Below are 18,416 nucleotides of genomic sequence, written 5' to 3' on the forward strand. Positions count from 1 at the left end.
TGTACAGTTCCAGACTGAGCTTTGTTTTTGTGCTCTGAGAGAAAAACGTGGCCTGTTGGGGATTTGTGTTTTCGCTGACCTTGTCTCATCCATGTACAGTGGATTCTTTAGCACAACGTGCGGCAATGTTGGCTACTCAGAGATTCCAAGACATGTACGAGTGGATTTTTGTCAAATATGAATAGATTGAAGTTGTTGGTGGTTTTGGAGGAAAGGCAAGGCTTCAGGAAAATCTCTCTACGCTGTGGAAGAACGCTGATTCAGACTCGGTGGTAGCTGTCAGCTTGCATTGTATCCGTACTGTATTATGCAGCCAGGACTAAAACCTGCTACAGATTTAATCCAAACACTCAAGGCAAGGTCAAGAGAACACCTTCACGTCCCGTCCCCTCATTCCCTCCATGCCTTTTGATCTCCACCTTATCCGTGCAGCTACTCGTCAGCTGGCCACTTAATTCACCACACTGTTTCAAAAGTGACTGATCCAGCTGTGGGCCTTTGGCAGCATAATTCCAACAGCAGCCATATCATCAGGTTGCCGGTCCAATCACTGGCTGGCGCACCATGGGCCAAGAAAATCATTGAGTTAAAGGTGACCACATTTGAGTCCCTCTGAGAGGCCTTTGATTGGATGTGAAGTGGAGGGGTGCTTCATCATACTTAATAAATGAGGTTGACAGCTCAAATCAGCGGGGGGGGGGTAGCGTGTGCCAGGTCTGCCTCCCGCCGCTGCTTTATGCTGCATGCAAATATGGACAATTAACTTTTCACACACACAGTTGCAGACACCTACGCAGACAGAGTCATACACAGATAGGTGCGCACATGCAGTCAGGCTCGCAGGAAACGGACGGATCGCACGAACGTTGAGAGTTTTAACTTCAGGTTTAAGAAATAACGTTATTCGATTTAGATGTCCTGACACCTTTGCATGGTGTGGTGAAAACTTGTATTTTATGCGGTGTGATATGCAGATATTAGATATTCACAAAGTAACCCTGGGCAGATGGTGCATGATGGAAGTGGAGTGTTCAATTACCTGTTTGATCAGTGAAACTGAGGTTATTTCTAATCTCGACATCGAAAACATCTCTTGACTTTTCAACCAAATTTAGCTCACTTTTAAGTTGTGAAGTTAAACCTGGGACGTTTTCATCGTCGCCTTTTTCCACCTTTTTAAATATCCTTTAAACACTGTCGAGAACTTTTACTTTTGACCACATTTTGCCCACTTTTAACATGTCTGGAGCTGAAAATCACCGAGCAAATGCTGACACACGCCTGCCTGTTTGCACATTGCCATAGTTAACTCTTTCCATTGCGTTTAAATGTGGCAAATAACTCCGTTTGAGTCAACAATGAAGAGGACGTTGTTTCAGCGCAGTTCATCACGACGCGTTATAATCACGACGCGTTATAATCACGTCAGGCTTTTCTCGGCCGGCCGCTGGCGGGGTCATTACCGACCACCGGCAGGTGCGCCGAAGCCGCGGCCTTGTGTTAAGCCCTCAGCTGCACCCAGTCGCCTCGGCTCGGCCCGTCGGGGCTTTCACTTGTGCCGTCGTGTCTGAATAGAATTTCATACTCTACCAAAGTAACGCGGGCTGGACTGAGCTATACTGTTTCACTCTCTCGTGGAAGTGGATTTGGAACGTTACGCGTCTTCCGCCGCTTGAAACCGTTGAGATGTCTGATTCTCACCGGTTGACCTTTTTTTGCACAAGTCTTGTTGAAGCACAGAGGGACAGATTTCACCGTCGGACGTTATCATAGCAGGAACATCTCTCGGTTCTTCTTTGCTTATCTTTATGAAAGGAGTGTAACGACACACTCCACTGTACCAGCCAGGGCTGTTAAACCAGCACATGTGGTGAATTTATGCATTTGGTTAAAAAAACAAAAAAACAATGCAGTGCAATAGTGTACTGTTGTGTATTGTTTTTGTCATCCCATCTGGTTGTTTCTGCAAAACACTTCATTTGCAGAGTCATAAAAGTTAAGGCCTTGTTTTTATGACCAGGCGAAATAAATAAATAGAAGTCAATGTGTTGTGGTGTTATTTTATATACTTGCTCCAGCGGGTTTCAGTTTAATCTTTTTGCGGGTGCAACTATCCTCCGACCACTTCTGGGTTGTGCAGTGATGTGGTAGTTAACTGCGTCATTAGTACGTTTTAGCTTTCATGGTAGACGGGTCTTGATGCACGCAGAGTTGACTTGGGTAAGCTTGTTTCCGTCATGCACAGCTGCTCCGTGGTCTGGCTAGAATCCTTCTTCACATGCTTTTGGGAACCAAGCACATTTTTCAAAGTCCCTGTTGTGATTGCTGCAGAACGTTCTTGCTTCCTTGGAGCACGGCAGTTTACATTTGCTTTTGAGCACACTTTGAAGGTCCCTACTGGTCGATTGGATTCTACGGCGTGTCCCCTGTGTTCATGTTTGTCAACAGCCACAGTGCATCTGATTAAAGCCGTCTCTCTAACTAACAAACGCTCTCTCTGTGGAGAATAATGGCTTCACCCTTCTTTCTCTCCCCCTCCTCCCTTCGTGCCTCCTCTTTTGATCACGGAACAGCAGCATCCCTGAAAAGCCAACGCGGCCTTAAAACAGACCAAGAGCCAAGAGTGCACATCACGCTCACGCACATGTACGAGAATGCACGCACACACACACACACAAACAGCATCCCGCTGAGCTCTTGTTCTGTGCCAGTCTCTGCTCACAGAGATGTTAAATGAGGGCATTGATACATAAATTTGCATTTGTTTCCTCCACAACCGTCCTAACTAAAAATCTATAACTGCACCCAGCCAGCTTCAGATGCCTCTATTCTGGGCTTGTTTTTTTCCCGTGTGAGTCTAGCGTGACCGTTTCATCGATTTGGTTGTGTGCGCACTCTCTTCATACGTAAGTGGGCTAAACGGCGGTCTTTCACCACTCCGGCTGTGCGGTTTTGTCAACGTGTAATCTCGGGAAACGCCACCCAAATTGTTCTCTGCTTGCGGACGGGCTCTTTATTTGTACTTGCAGCACATGCAGCTTTGATCCGAGGGTTGCAGAATTCACTGGTGTGAAGAGCTGTCAGTTGTGGAGCTCGATACGGAGCGTGATCTCGACCAGCTGTGATTGACACTGACAAGGCATTAAATATCTTCGAGCTTCTTCTTACTATGTCTGCTGCAGATAAGAACTATACTCCCTCAGCGATGTCACAGGCAAAAACAAATCCTCTTTCCTCCTTCTCTTCCTTCGCACGCCGAACTGGTCTTACAATTCTTCCTTTCTTGAAACTCAGGAATCCTTTCAAACCTTGCTCCCGTGTGCCCCCTTGTGCTTTCACCTTTGCCTACCTGGAAATCACCCAGAATGCAACTCCTGCCCGTCAGCTGAATGATCTGAATGCTCTCTTTCCGGTCCCTGTTTGACCTTTTCCCCCTTTTGGACCTGCGACTATCCCCTTTTATCATTTGGAGTCTTCACCTCCCTGTGACCTTTGTGAACCCTGCTGACCCCCCCCCCCCCCCATGGCTGTTGGTTGGTGGTCCTGAATGAAGCGCATCTCTTACAGAGGGTGGGGAACCTTGGAGCGTCTCGGATACTTCGGCTCCAGGCAGGGGGGGCGCCCAGGGCAGGCAGCCCGCTCTGGGCCGAGGGAGCCCCTCCTCCACGGAACTTCAGGACCCCAGTAGAAACAGGAGAGCTCATCCCAATTGGGCCATACTGGGTAACGAAATAGAGCTGTGTTTGTGTGTGTGTGTGTGTGTGTGTTTGATCGTGCATGATCGTTTTCTTGACATGAAGTCGGACACAGAATACAGATTCCATGTCGGATTGTATTTGCAGCTGATTTTGATCTCTGCCAGTCACCTGCAGTTTGGTTTTCTCTGGTGTGAACACGGGTAGAGGAGAAGAGAATAATTGTACAGTTGGTCACATTGTACAATCACTGTACAAATAGCCGGTTGGCGGTTTATTTGCCATCTCACGAGGTTGCACATTTTCAAAACAAAACGTTAATTATAGTCCGAGTTGCTTCACAGAGGCACCGCAATAGTAACAATACACATATAATGCATGTTTTTTGGCCGTCTGACTATGTTCACAACACGTGTAGAAACAGCTGAAACAGAGCAGGAGTGCACACTGCAGTTTGCTCGTGGCTCATTTTGTTTATGCAGGACTTTCCAAGGTTCGGTTATCAAATATCATATATTTATACCCAGAAAACCTCCTTTTTGGGTTGGGTCCTGTAGTTGGTTTCGATGAAGCAGACCACGTCTGAACCAGACCAACACAAAGTCTTCAGGTGGTCTTCTATAAGGCCGCGTACTGCCAGCTTTCCTTTGATCTGTTGAACTGTCCACGCTGGTTTTAGCCTCCTTGGTATCAGATTTAGCCAGTTATAGATTTGGGTTCCCTTCGGACCACCAGAGAGGGGTGTCAGACCGCTGGCCAGGCCGCCCGTCTGTCTGCCTATACTCAGCTGTGTCAGGGAGGGTTGACATGTCCTTCAGAAGAGTTTCTACAGCAGATGTGCTTTCTGTTGAAAAACCCTGGAGAAGAGCGGGAGGGATGGAATGGGGAGGCGGCAAGAGGCAGCGAGCGGTTGGAGGGGTTGAAAAAGCAGAGGATGTGTCATATTTTGATATTCCCACTGTGCCATTTTGGCTTATGAATTTCCATTTTAGCGGGCAGTCAGTGTCTGTGACTGCTACATTAGTTTTATGGCCAAAAACAGCTTATTGCAGGCAGTGATGGTGCAGGGGAAATATTTCACTGTGCATCACGGCCTGCTGAAAAGTTTGCTTTGTGAATGAATTCGGTCATTACTTTGCAGTCCACTGCATTCTTTCAATTCTCGGTGTACATATGGGTCTAGAGCACATGTGTCAAACTTAAGGCCCGCGGGCCGAATCCGGCCCGCCACGTCATTTTATGTGGCCCGCGAATCCGCCAGCAAAAAAATTTTTTTTTGGAAAAATAATTAAAAGTTAGACTTGAAAATAAAAGTATCCCCATGGTCGAAATTATGAGATAGAAAGTTGAAATTATGAGATAGCATGTGTACCGACATTAAAACTATCACAACAGGTGGACAGGAGAGGCACCAGCCCGAAAAGCGGTTTTCCAACAATTGAAAAAGATCGACAGATAATCCCAAAATGTCCACGAAGAGAAAAATTGATGCAGAGGGAAGAAAATGTAATGAAAGATGGGAAAGCGAATACATGTTTGTGCTTCAAGGAGAACAACGGGTCTGTCTTCTGTGTTATGAGGCGTGTCGGTGATGAAGGATACAATTCACGTTGGCATTTTGACACCAAACACGGAGCTAAATTTAGCCTCCAAGAAAAACATCAAATTGTCCAAGAATTAAAAGGCAGACTGCAATCACAGCAGAATATATTTACACAGCTACAGCCCAGTGCATGCTGAAGGTATGTGAGCAGAGCTCCGACCAGATACAGACTTTTACAAATGTCAGTTTGTGAAGAAACACCATCGCAGACCGAGTTCATGAACTAGCAGCAATCTCACAACACAGCAGCTAAGAGACGAGCAGGTACTTGTGTTTCTAATGAACTGTTGATGAAAGCACAGACAACACGGATACATCATCTATCCATGTTCATCAGACCTGACTCTCAGTGAGCAGCTCTTGGATGTAGCTGCATGCACAGGACGACGACAGGGAGGAACATGAGTGATGCAGAGAGGTGACACAAACAGCTTTGAACAAAGTTAATGTAATAACTTGTGTTTGATATTTGTCTTTGTTATTTTCTTTAATAGTTTGATCTTTGATAGAGTCATGTGGGTTTCTTAACCCTCAATTAAAATGATTTATGTTATAATAACAGAAATGTGTTTAAATATCATTTTTAATTCATATAACTGCATGTACAATATTTGTACACTTGAATAAACGATAATCAAAGTTATTTAACAATATGTTAGGAGAAGTTAGTTTTACAGTCTTACAGTTACAACCGGCCCTTTGAGGGCGACCGTGATGCTGATGTGGCCCAGAGTGGAAATGAGTTTGACACCCCTGGTCTAGAGTGTGTGTGTGTGTGTGTGTGTGTGTGTGTGTGTGTGTGTGTGTGTGTGTGTGTGTGTGTGTGTGTGTGTGTGTGTGTGTGTGTGTGTGTGTGTGTGTGTGTGTATGTGTGTGTGTGCACATGGACACAGGGATGTGGCACGGTAATAGATTATTTTGCGGGACCACAAAGACATGAGTATTTTTCACTGTCAAATTCATGTAAATACACACACACACACACACACACACACACATGAACATACACCATCTATTTACATGCACAACAGACCGAAGGGGCAAACAGAGAAATGCACATTCACTGGGTACCACACACACTTTCTGCTGGGAGTCTTGCTGAAGGGGGGATTACATCAACAGGGCTGTGAGGTTGAATCATGCTGATTTGTGTGTTCTGACTAAACGCTAAAGGGGCAACACACACTGTCTCCCTTTTCTCTCTCCGTTTCACCAGGGGCATTTCCATCCGCCCGATATGATGCCGGTTTTTGATTCGTGCATAAAACACTTGAGTGGAAATATGGAAGAGAGTACAGATGTACAGACATAGTGATGAGGGGATGTATGATAATGACCAGTGCAATATTTAAATAAGTAAGTAAGATTTATTTATGAAGCGCTTTTTACAGACACAAGTCACGAAGTGCTTAACAGGGGCAGAATTACAAACATAAAAAACACAATGTGACCATATAAGAGCCAATACTTTACACAGTGATGTGGTACTTGATTCTGCTTCGGCCCGTGACTGGCTGGGATTTACTGTAACATGCTCCCACTGTGCAGGAAGACCAAAGTAAATACAGAATATAAAGAGCAGCAGCATCAGGAGCCTGGTGCTCTGGGACGCGATCACAAAACTGCAACATCGACTCTGCCAGGTACCTCTTGTTACATTACAAAAAGGTAAATGGACCAGAGTGTAATGATACGAAATGTGGAGTATTTCACGTTGATGGAAACACACACTGATTCACATTTAGACATTTTTTTCATGTCAGAAAAAACGTTTTGTCCTTTTCTCACCTCTGTATCTCTGTTTGGGTTTGCAACCTTCAAAAAAAACAACGAATAAAAATCAACTTTATTGGCCGAGTATGCCGACACATGGTTTTTTATCAAGTCGCCGGCGCCTGAGAAGGGCTGCTGGCGTTTATGATAATGTCAATGTATGGTCCTCCACTGTGCAGTAGTGCTTTGTGATGGGCGAGGAAGCTCCATCCTCCTCAGACGCTTTTAGTTTGACAGAGTGCCACTCTCCGCCTGTCTCGCCTAAATGTTCCTGCTACAGTCTGCATTGTGTGGGTTTGTGCCTGGGTGGGCGGGTCTGCCTTTCTGTGTGTGTGTGTGTGTGTGTGTGTGTCCTCTGGGATGCTGGCGTTCCGATTAATTAAAAACTTCAATCCCTCTGTTCTCAGGCAGGAATGCCACCGAGGGCTTAACTGTAAATACTGTTTCTCCAAAATTGTCGTTTAATAAGATTCATTGTCCCAGGTAATAATTGTTTTCCCACTGAGGATTCTAAGAAGAATAACTGCATGAACTTCACGCATTGCATTTTAAACGCTTTTACGAGTATCGCTTCTTTCAAGTTGACAGTGAAGCCGAAACTAAATGGGAATCTGTCTCAGATCAGATTTCACTTCATTCTTCTTCATTGTAACCATCGTTTTTATTCTAACTTCCATTTACCTGAAGGAAGAAAACAAAACCTGCTTCGGCCGGCCTGCCAAACTGTAAACTCATCTCCCATAAACCAATGGCCCATTATCAAAGTCTTAGCTTTTATAAGGTGGAGGCCTGATGGGTAAAAAGCATCTCCAAAAAGACAAATGCAGCATCTGAGGAGCTCATTGTGCAACAAGAAAACCAGCTCCGCATGTTACACAACATGAGACCAGCATCTCTTCCATAAAACAACAGATTCCGAGAGAAGAGGGAGTCGGGTCACAATGAAACCTGCGTCAATGGATTGGATCAAAGTGTCAAGATCCTCTGACAAACAATCCAGATGGCCTTTTTTAACTGTAGCAGAGAAGATGGTGAAACGGTGAAACCCTCAGAATGAATATTAACAGCTGTGTTGTACTGTATGAGGAAATCCTTTTCAACGCTTTGCATTCCCAGAGTCTGTCGTGTGGCGAGCAGCTCCGTGTCAGATTAGAAACAGGCCTCGAGGAGAACATGGTCACCCTGGGCTGTTTTTTTATTTCGTGTTTTTTTAAGGCAAGTCGAAACGCTTCCTTAAGCCTTAAGTTCAACTTCTCAGTAGAAGGATGTGAAATGGTTTCTTTTGTGAGAAAACACATCACAGGAAGAGGCTGGGTTTTGCCCTTCCGAGAAAACAGCCGGAATGAAAGTGAAAAAGGTGGAAACGTATTTTAACAGCAGCCACAAAGAATTAGTGTAGATTCAGTGATTCTGATTTGTGAATATTATTATTGTTATTACTGTTATTTTTAGAAACTGGTACTTAAATTGAGTATAATATGTCCAGTTTTGGAGACATTTCAGAGATAAATGTTAAACTTTTTCCTTGTCTACGTTCATCTGACAGCTCCGTAAGTTTTTATTTGACAGATAATTCAAACGTTTACTTGTCACAGATTAAGATCCGTAAGCTAAGAACGGGCATCGTTAACTCGAAGTAGAGTTGAGACTGTGATTGCCGTGTTATTCCTGGTGATTCTCTCTGCCACCCGGAACACGATGTCATCACCCGGTAGCCTCGGCAGCTCAGGAGATCTGGCCACCGGCCCGCTGTCTGTTTTGGACCAAGCGTTATTAAATGAGGACGACTGAAATCTCCCGAACCGGATGAGTTATGACTGTCTGAAAGAGAGAGCTGATTTTAAATCGGCATTCTTAGTCAGAGGAGCTTACGCGGGGCCACGCCACGAGCGTTTATCCTCTCATTCCATCCTTTGCACAATTCTCACGGCCTTAATACAAAATGATTAATTAGGAACGAGGCCTTGAGGTAAATATATGATTTAGCTCCGTAACAGTGTAAAATTTGCATTTTTAGAAGAAACCTATTGCACCTCATTGGACAAATATAGAAATAAGCAGAAAATACACGGGAGGGGACTGATGGCAGAGATGCGGTGATATAAAAAAATATATATAACACTGTCGTGCATACGTGGAGATATACATGAAACATCTCGGTTTGCTGGCGTAACGTAAAGGTCGCTGAGCATCATTCAGACGGTGACAGTCGCACTGAGATATTCCATCTACCTGTGAAGCATCATGCACCGGTCACCAGTCACGGGTCATAAAGCACAGAAACCATTTGGCTGTATTGAAATGGTTAGTGCATAATTCATGAGACCGGCATATGTTTCCACTGAGGAGGTACGCTGCAAGTGCAGGTCAAGCTGTCTGACGGCCTGTTGAAATCCATATGATGACATGTATGTTTCTGTCATGCAGTGGTGCTGCTAACTATCAGCGTTGCATGCCATTTCTTTGTCAGAGGGTCTTCACTGCTTTACGTCTATCTTCCGTCTGTGACACGCCACCATGTGCAACACTGAAACATTTTTACTATAACACATAATGACCACGAAATCTCAGTATGATTCCACCGAAAGTCAGTCAAAAAGAATTGGAATTGGAAGAATGTATATTTAAAGAGGTTAAGAAAACCAACAAGCACACAAATTCACGAGACGGGGCAGGACCAGTAACGTGACATTATGATGTATATTTACTCAGGACACTTCAGCTCCTGCTGTACCTTTTCGAGCGGAGCGGCGCAGGTCGCTGAGCGGGCAGTCGACTAACCAGGCGGGAAGCGAGACACCCGTATACTACCCCCGCGGGTTAGTGGCAGCGGGCCACGAACACCTCGCGAAATATCACACAGGCTGTTCGCACGTCTGCATCCGCACTCAGATTTACGCGTGCCGAAAGAAAGGATAACGACAGAGCGAGCGTTTCAGGAGAGCTCGAAATAACACACGGAAAAGAGTATGACGATGATTGGAGCTGGCATGACGATGCAACCTGAAGGGGATGGAGAGCGATGAGTGTGCGTTCGTGTGTGTTGGTGCTGCTGTGATTCACAGATTGAGACGGACACGGTGCGAGTGGCTTTAAGGTCAAAGGTAAACAGTGAAGCTGGCTGACCCGGGGTCAAGTCACTCGAAGGCTGTCGGATGGGACAGCTCGCGGAGTGAAAATGTTTTTTCAGAAGTTCGAATCGTGTTATCTGTGAAGAAAAAAAAAGACGAGCATCGCCCCGCTGATTTGTTGTGATAGAGTCGGCGATATGGAAAGAGCCAAACAGAGACGGAGGTGGGGGAGAAAACAGATGCCTGCTGCCCCTGCCATGTCTCTCTTTGTGTCTGTGTCCATCATGTGGGCGCTCTGCCGCGGCCCTTCATCCATTATTCACAGCTTCACATTGACTGAGAGCGGGGGACTTATCACCATCCAGCCAGAGGGAGGGAGAGGTGAAAGGGACGGAATGTACAACTGGACTGGCGAGAGGGCTGCATGGCATCACGGGCTTGTGTGTGTGTGTGTGTGTGTGTGTGTGTGCAGGTGTTTACGTGTGACATGTGCTACAGAGGGCCAGGCGTCCTGGTGTGTGATTCACAATACTCTGCTGCCGTGCCAGTGGAGCATATCCGTTTATATCACCGATGTTGGCTCTCACACACACACACACACACACACACACAAGCGAGCGCACTCCCACCGAAGTGCTGCCTCTGCTTCATTCTGTGGCCTGAAAACTGAGCAGGGGCGCTCCCTTCCCACTGCTCCCAGTATGCAGCGATGGTGGAAAGCTGGGCGGTAGCTCAGACCCCGGCGGGCAGTTTGACGCGGCGCCGCAGAGCGGAGGACTTGGCAAAGAAGCGGGGACTTTTTTTGGCTGGAAGCGACGACGTTTTTTGCCATATTGGAGCAGTTTTGAAGTGTTTGAGACGTGGAATATACCGGTACAGAGGTGGAACAATAGAGAACAGGACTTATTACTTTCAACATTACTTTCTTTGAAACATCAGCAGAGATGAAAATCATTTCACTTCGATGCGTAGCCCTTAAATGATCATATAGTGAGCAATAAACTCAACTTTGTCTTCAGTATCACCTAAATCACATTACAAAAAAAATCCTTTGCTCCTCAGGGAGAGCATTAAATCAACCCGTCCCTAATGGAAGTGTCCCCTCACATAACTGTGCACATAATAGGTCTGTGACTTTTTGTGGAATTCGGCTTCACAGAAGGTTCTCCTCTCTAATTGGTTTGAAAGGGACAATGTATTCCTAATGCAGACCTGGACCATACATCAAGAGACATTCTTCCTTTGCATGTGAGTGTTATTAATATTACACCGTAGCCCGTTTTGAAAAGTAAATCGATCATGCAAAACAAATATTTCATAGATGTCCCATTTAAAGACCACAGTATGAATATTATATGCTGATTGTAACAGTTCACCGTCCCGCCATACTCCACAATTTGTTGCCGCTGTTGAATGTACTTAATGTCCTTGAGGGCAGGTCTAAGTAGCGTCATAGGTCTTCATGGGGAAAATAAACGACATCGTTCAAGTGCTGACCATTGAAATGAGACAGCATTTAAACTCCTTCCTTTCCCAGCTTTGTTGAGGATGTTTTATTTTTACAAAGCTCAGAGCAAATGATGTCAGTGCACAGGCCTAACAATACAACGTACCCTCATTCAATGGTTCCCTTTCGAGCGGTTTCCTACGAAAGCCGGCAACACGTTGTCAATTTACGCTCGTTAGATGCGTACGGGCTTTTCAAAATAAACTTCCGTCTTCACAGGAAACAACTCGGTTAGGTTGAGGAAAAGATTGTTGTTTGGGTTAAAATGGACACTGTCTTTCCAGTTTCATCAACAAACATCAACAAACGCCACATTGGAGCAGACATTTCCTTTATTGGTCACAGTTAAGTGTGGGAAAGAACTTCGTTCTCATTGAACATTATTTTCCCCCATTTTCTTAAGTTACAGAACCATTTACATTTTCCTTAAATGTATCCGTTTTAGAGTTTTAGAACTCTGCTGACACTCAGCAAGCCAAACAACATTTCTGTTTTTTCGTCTTTTTTAAATTAACGCCCAATGCGTGTGTACTTTGAATCATTACTTTAAATATATATTAATAACTGCAATATACTACCGAGAACAGTCATTTAGCACTCCTCTGTTTCTACCTGGTTTTGCATGACAGTTTAGTCAGATTAGACATAAAAAAAGATATTGGCACGCTTACTTATTCAGATGACGGGAGAATACTGATTTGAGTGAGTGTGTGTGTGTGTGTCTGTGTGTGTGTGTGTGTGTGTGTGCGCACTTGACTTTATGTCTCTGCCAGTGACTCGTCTTGGAATTGTCCTGCAGTGTATTGCACGTGAAATACAAGTTATGGGGTTTTAGAGAGTTAAAGAAAGTCAGAGTTGGATTTGTGCAGCTTTGCGTGTGGAGAGAGAGAGAGAGAGAGAGAGCGAGAGAGAGAGAGAGAGAGAGAGAGAGAGAGAGAGAGAGAGAGAGAGAGAGAGAGCGAGAGAGAGAGAGAGAGAGCGTAGGCTGTGTGCTTAAACTTGGGAGATTTACATGCAAAGCGCTGGTGCTCCTGCATCTTAACTTGGGGAAGTGGAGGTTGAAATGTGCAAATGCGCTTACGACTGGCGAGGAAACCAATTTCGTTTACAAGTGGGAACTCAAAGTAATGTCTTCCTACACTCAACCTCACTCCATCTCAAGATGTTTGACTTGTTTTCCTGACGAGAGATTTTCACCCCGGAGTGACCAGGCCACGATATGATCAGTTAATTCATCCACAGCTGTTTGGCTGGTGCACTTTCAGACAGAATTAGCTGCCTGTGTGTGCACACTTACCGATGGATTTAACATTGAAGTTACACAGTGATGGCTCTGCTGATAACACTGTTTTTTGTTTCCCAAAAAAATGTCCATTGAGTTCAACCCCTTTAGTTTGAAATGTGCCGGTGTTCTTCAGCATGTGAAGTGCACTTGTCCTCAGGGTTGTTGTGCAGTTCTGGAGATAAGAGGAGTGGGACGAGCTCCCGCTGTGAATTAATGCGAACGTACATATTAGCGCACCAGTTCATTTGTTGCACAAGTGCAGATCTGATCCCAATGGAGTCTGAGGTCGCTTTTGCAATTTGGCTTCACGTTCACTCAGGGAGCAGAACTCTTTAATGTTGTAATTTTCTATCTTTCAGATTAAGGTGAAATGTGCGTGGAAGCAGCAGCTTTAAGGGGTAGAACAAGTGGATTTGAAAGTTAAAAGAGCAAAGTGAGGTATATATATATATATATGTTGCCTGTGCTTCTCAGCCAGCTCTCACATGAATGCATTGAGTGGTTTAATAACTATATTTTAGACCAATTGAAGTGGCTGCTGCCAAATGTTGCAAACTATGAGGAGAAGAGGCTTTAAATTCACATATTTTAGGGGGTCTGAGTTGATATTTAAGAGTATGTGTGTGTAGATTATGTACGGTGAAGAGATCTTGAAATGCATTTTTTACTTCAAGCATATTTTTTTTCCATCAAAGTCATTTCTATTTCTATTCATTTTCCCCGAAGGTCTGCAAACTGTAAATACATTGAGAGTTTTTCCTTCTGCTCCTTTTGTAAGTTGTGTAGGATCTGCACATGAAGGGCCCAAGCTGTGTTTGTAAAAATCTATTTGAAGTGGATGCAAAGGTCAAACATGCAAATGAGCAGCAGACAATTTACGTCTCCATCTCGTTTATCAACGCGCTAATGTGCCTGTTTATCGATGGCTTTGTTAATTAAACACCCTAAAACTTGTTTCCCATTTTGTCTTACGCTCCCCGTCCCCTCTTTATCATCTGCCCTCCCCCGTGTTCTCTCCAGCCTTCTTTTCTCCTGCTTTATTTTATCCCCTTTTCACTGTTTCTTCCTCTCTCCCCCTCTCCTCCTCCTCCTCCTCCTCCTCCTCCTCTGTGCTCCGTGCCGTGTTGTAGTTGGGATTATGTGCTCAGGCTGCCAGTTATGCTAGGCTTGCTCGCGCCGCGCTCCCTGGCCTACGGTGTATTTACACGAAGAATTGAAAAAGTTGGAGGCAGGTCTGAAACTATTTCTCATTACCATTAGGCTCCGGGAGGGTAATGAATGTGGGGATTGGGTTGTCAAATAGGTGTTAGCAGGGCCTATGTTGATTCATGGTGTGCAAAGGAAATGCACCGTGCCATGAATGTGGAAATTCCAGCCAATATATATATATGTGTATATATATATACAGTATGTATTTTATATTTTATTTTATTTGACTTTGCAGGGAACTAAATGTTATATTTTATGCAATTTTTGACTCAAAGCTTGAGTCAACTGTAATAAGAAACCAGTTGATGAAGCTGAATCCAGGCGTGACTTTATTCTACTGAGGGAAATAGACCCTGAAACGCTCCCCAGTGTGTCTTTAAGGCCTTACTATGGTGAAGCCGCAGTTTCTAAACCATACATCTGGACGTGGAGCGAGCAGATGTGACTCGGCCTGGCCTGGCTGTGACTGCAGCTAATCTTATTGTCTACACAGCAGATCATGTAGCAGATCAAGTAGCGCCCAGACGTAGGTGAAGTTAATTGCAGAAAGCCAGCGTGAAGTCTCACAAGAGCAATTAGTTAGCGTGCTCCGTCTGAGGCTGAGCATCATGGGACTTGTGCCCTTCTCGTCCTCCCAGTTTGTGAAGGCATGTATTGTCTTCCATCGGCCAGCTGCCGATTTTGACAGTTTTGCTGCCTTTGCTCGTGAGAGATGTTCAACAGCCTGCCGTGGTCATAATTTAACTGGTCTCTGAAAACCTTGTACGTTCACCACAGACGTGTGACACCATTTCTGATGGATGAAAGGTGATATCACGGGAATAAGTAACAGGTGCAAGTTATCGGGATGGGATTTTATGTTGCACAAGGTGTTGAGATGGATCATGGCTGTAAATTTTGTTTCCAAAACAAAAAGTTATTACGTCGCTGCATTAGCGCCGCATGCTCAGACGAACGCCAGCGTTTTCTCTGTGTTTTCATAAGAGCTTTGTTACTTGAAGACTACTCAGCTGGTAAAAGTGCTCAACAAATGTTTAGCCTAAAATGTTTTTTATGCTTTTAAAATGTGGCTTGGTCGGTTTTTGTCATCGTTTTTTTCATTTATTTTCTTTTTTGCTTATTTGTACGAAATGTCTTGATGATTTTTTGATGAATATTTTACAAAAGTTGATCATTTTCACCTCTTGGCGATGAGAAAAAAATGAAAAAAAGGCTGCTGGCGTATGTTGTGTCCTGTAGCACAGTGTAAACACACGGCGCTCCCGTTGCAAACAAAATGGGAAAAAGACAAAAACGTGAACACAGCAATTGTGGCAGTTCTTTCCTTCCCATCCGCTGCAGTTGGCTTCTCAATAGCGCGATATTGCAATTTTATTGCAGTTATTGCGACGGCCATATTCGTCACTGCTTCCTGTTGCCAATCACAAAGTAGCATTATCGAGGGGGAAATGATAATAAGCGACTGAGCTTCCATAAGCTCATTATTGTAGCTCCAACACAGAGGAGGCAGGTTTGTGGGTAAATAGAGGAGGACTTGGCAGACAACAGAGAGAGAGAGAGAGAGAGAGAGAGAGAGAGAGAGAGAGAGAGAGAGAGAGAGAGAGAGAGAGAGAGAGAGAGAGAGAGAGAGAGAGAGAGAGAGAGAGAGAGAGTGAACTGAAGAAGAATCCCATGAGGCAAAGCGATGTCTGCTGTGACCTCCCCTCTCCACCCCGCTGGTCCAATTATTGACCGGTTTGATTTGTCTTGGAGAGAGGGAAGCCAATTAGAGAGGCTCTCTGCAGGGAGGACACCATGAGTGTCTTCATGCATCTTTTTTATGCATTTTTCTTCAATATTACAACAACAAAAAAACCTAAACAACAATGTTTTTAATGCAGCAGAGATGCAAAGATGGCATCTTGATGCAGAAAAAAGGCAATAGGGAGTGATGGAAAAGATGTTTTTCCAGTCGATAATGACTTAATGAGAAATTGTCTTGAATTTCAGATTACCTCAAGCCAAGTACACCTTCTTCTTCTTCTTCTCTTTATTCTCCTTGTTTCTTTCATGGTGCCTGTTGAAAACGGTGCCATGTGTTCATTTCACGAGAAAGGGAAACAAAAGGTTCGTGGTCACAGTGCACCATATGGCGCTTTACATGTGGGCAGGAGGGGAAAGTAATTAATTCATGAAGCTAACTCAAGCACCATGTTGCAAAGGAAGTGGCAACAGAATGATGTGTCAACCTGCATGTTGTGTTGAACTCTTCAGAAGATCTTCCTGTGGGTACTGTATGTTGATGCAAACCAGCATTGATTTCTACTTTTATTTTCTCAACTTCTTCAGTGAAGATAATTACTGCAACATTTGGATCGAAGAATGACACGACACCGAGACACATTGGCTCGTTTCTTACTTCACAACAAATATTTATTTTCATTGATAACATAGTGTATATTTTCCCCAGATTTATATTGATGTGTAGTCGTATTGCTTAGTGGACACTTGATGTTAAAGGCCTTGAATGACCTCTTGAATGACCTCTCTATGACACTTTTATCATGAATTACCTTGTGATATTTTCTATTCTCATATGTCAGTCAGATGATGACTGTCGTTCATCCTAAAGAAGATAAGATGTTCCAAATGTTGATCCCTAGAAATGAACATACAAAGATTGAGCCATAGGTATGAGCATATTTACCCTCTTTGTTCTGTAAAGGGACGATTTCTCCGGCTTTGTCTCTCTGAGAAACAATGAAAGCTCCTGTTGCTTTCCAGCTGAATTGCGATGCGAGCGCAGATATTGAAAGTGAGAGGAGTCTGTCTTCGGAATGAAGTTAAGAGCAGCAGATTGAGGCTGGGAGTGCGTTATTGCTTTGTTGCTTGCCTCTCGCCAGAGTAATCAGTTTAGGCGCTGACACCTGATGTAATCAGCCGCCTGATGGATGGACGGAGGCGAGCACATTCACATCCGCGTGGCGGAAAAGCACCGTGAATCAAGGAAATGTGTGCAATCAAAAAGAGGTAGATTCAAACGCATAAAACAAACAAGCGTGGATTCGCGGACACATAAATGTAGCGCACAGACACTCGCCTGCGGCCCCACCACCACTCACAATGTTCATTTCAGCTGGAATTGCTGTGGATCTCCCCACGGGCGCTGTGGCAGGAATCATTTGTGTACATTATATCTGCTGCTCACAGGTAGGGAGACGGCTCTAATGCTGTGTTTGTTCAGCACCATTTGGCCTCTCCTGTCAGGAACACGTACTTCACAGTCGTCTCGGTGGCGGTGACTCTCTCTCTCTGCGTCATCTGGAGAAATCATTCCGGCTCTCCATTATCATCACTGGTGTAGAGGTAATAGGCCTGCATGGTACGTTGCATATCAGCCCTGTACACAACTCACTCACACTGGTTTCCTTTCACCAAGTTCAGTCTTGATCCAAGAAAAAGCAGTTGACAGCTCAAGTTCCACTTACCTGCATGGTCCTGAGCTCTAAAAACCTTTCACTTTTCCAACAAATATTGCAAAGTTTTCATTTAAAAGCTTGAACGTGCAACACCCCGATGACTGATGTCACGGACGTCACCATGTCAGCACTTCTGGTTGTTGCCTTGATGGAAAGAATGAACTGCAGCTTTATACATCTGATATTCTGCCCGCTGTCTTCTGTGTTGTCATTTTCCTCTTCTTCAGGTGGAGATGTTGTCATTGAGTTTTAATGTAGCGCAGATTTAGTACAAACATTCTTTAATCGTCATAGATGCTTTTACACGCCAGGCAACGTATGACAACAAACGACACAAAAATGCACAATACTCACCTCGGCTATTAAGTATAGGTCTTTTATTGTGAAAGGTATAAGAACGGATGAAGTGTATCATGGCCAAGCTGCTGTTGTCAATGTTTAAAGGAGGAATAAAGTTTGCCGTCTTGGTTCGGACTACCGAGCCTCTGTGTTGTTGTTTCAGGAATTCAGGAAAAAATTGTGGGGCTTTTTTTTTTTATCTTAATATTCAGGTTCTGTGTGAAAGTAGTCAAGACAAAAACAAATTAACCGCACAAAAAAAAGAGCCCGTGCTGTGTAAAAGCCTTAATAAGTCAATATCTTATCTGACTCTCATAGCTCACACAAAGTATGGTCTCACATGATCTCTGTGAAAATGGAACTGAAATTCATTTCCACGTCAATCAGTCTGTTTATCTGCTGCGGAATTTATTTGTCGGACTTTTTTGTGGTTGGCTTTTTGGCAAAAATCCCTTGTCCACTTCGGCCATATCTAC

At 44.3% G+C, this 18,416-nt stretch overlaps 1 protein-coding gene across 2 annotated transcripts in view; it reads left to right on the forward strand.

Moving 5' to 3' along the window:
• The window catches only part of gfra1a (gdnf family receptor alpha 1a), a 76,378-nt gene that overhangs the window by 11,239 nt on the left and 46,723 nt on the right, over window positions 1–18,416 (forward strand). Inside the window, exon 4 of one of the 2 annotated variants that reach the window (XM_079280353.1) lies at window positions 3,568–3,723. The exons of the other annotated variant lie outside the window; for it this stretch is intronic. Coding sequence (XP_079136479.1) covers window positions 3,568–3,723 — 156 coding nt within the window. The remainder of the gene's footprint in view (window positions 1–3,567; window positions 3,724–18,416) is intronic. 2 annotated transcript variants of the gene reach the window in all.

This window comes from Melanostigma gelatinosum (genome assembly GCF_949748355.1).
Source record: "Melanostigma gelatinosum genome assembly, chromosome: 12".
NCBI classification, from domain to species: Eukaryota; Metazoa; Chordata; class Actinopteri; order Perciformes; family Zoarcidae; genus Melanostigma; species Melanostigma gelatinosum.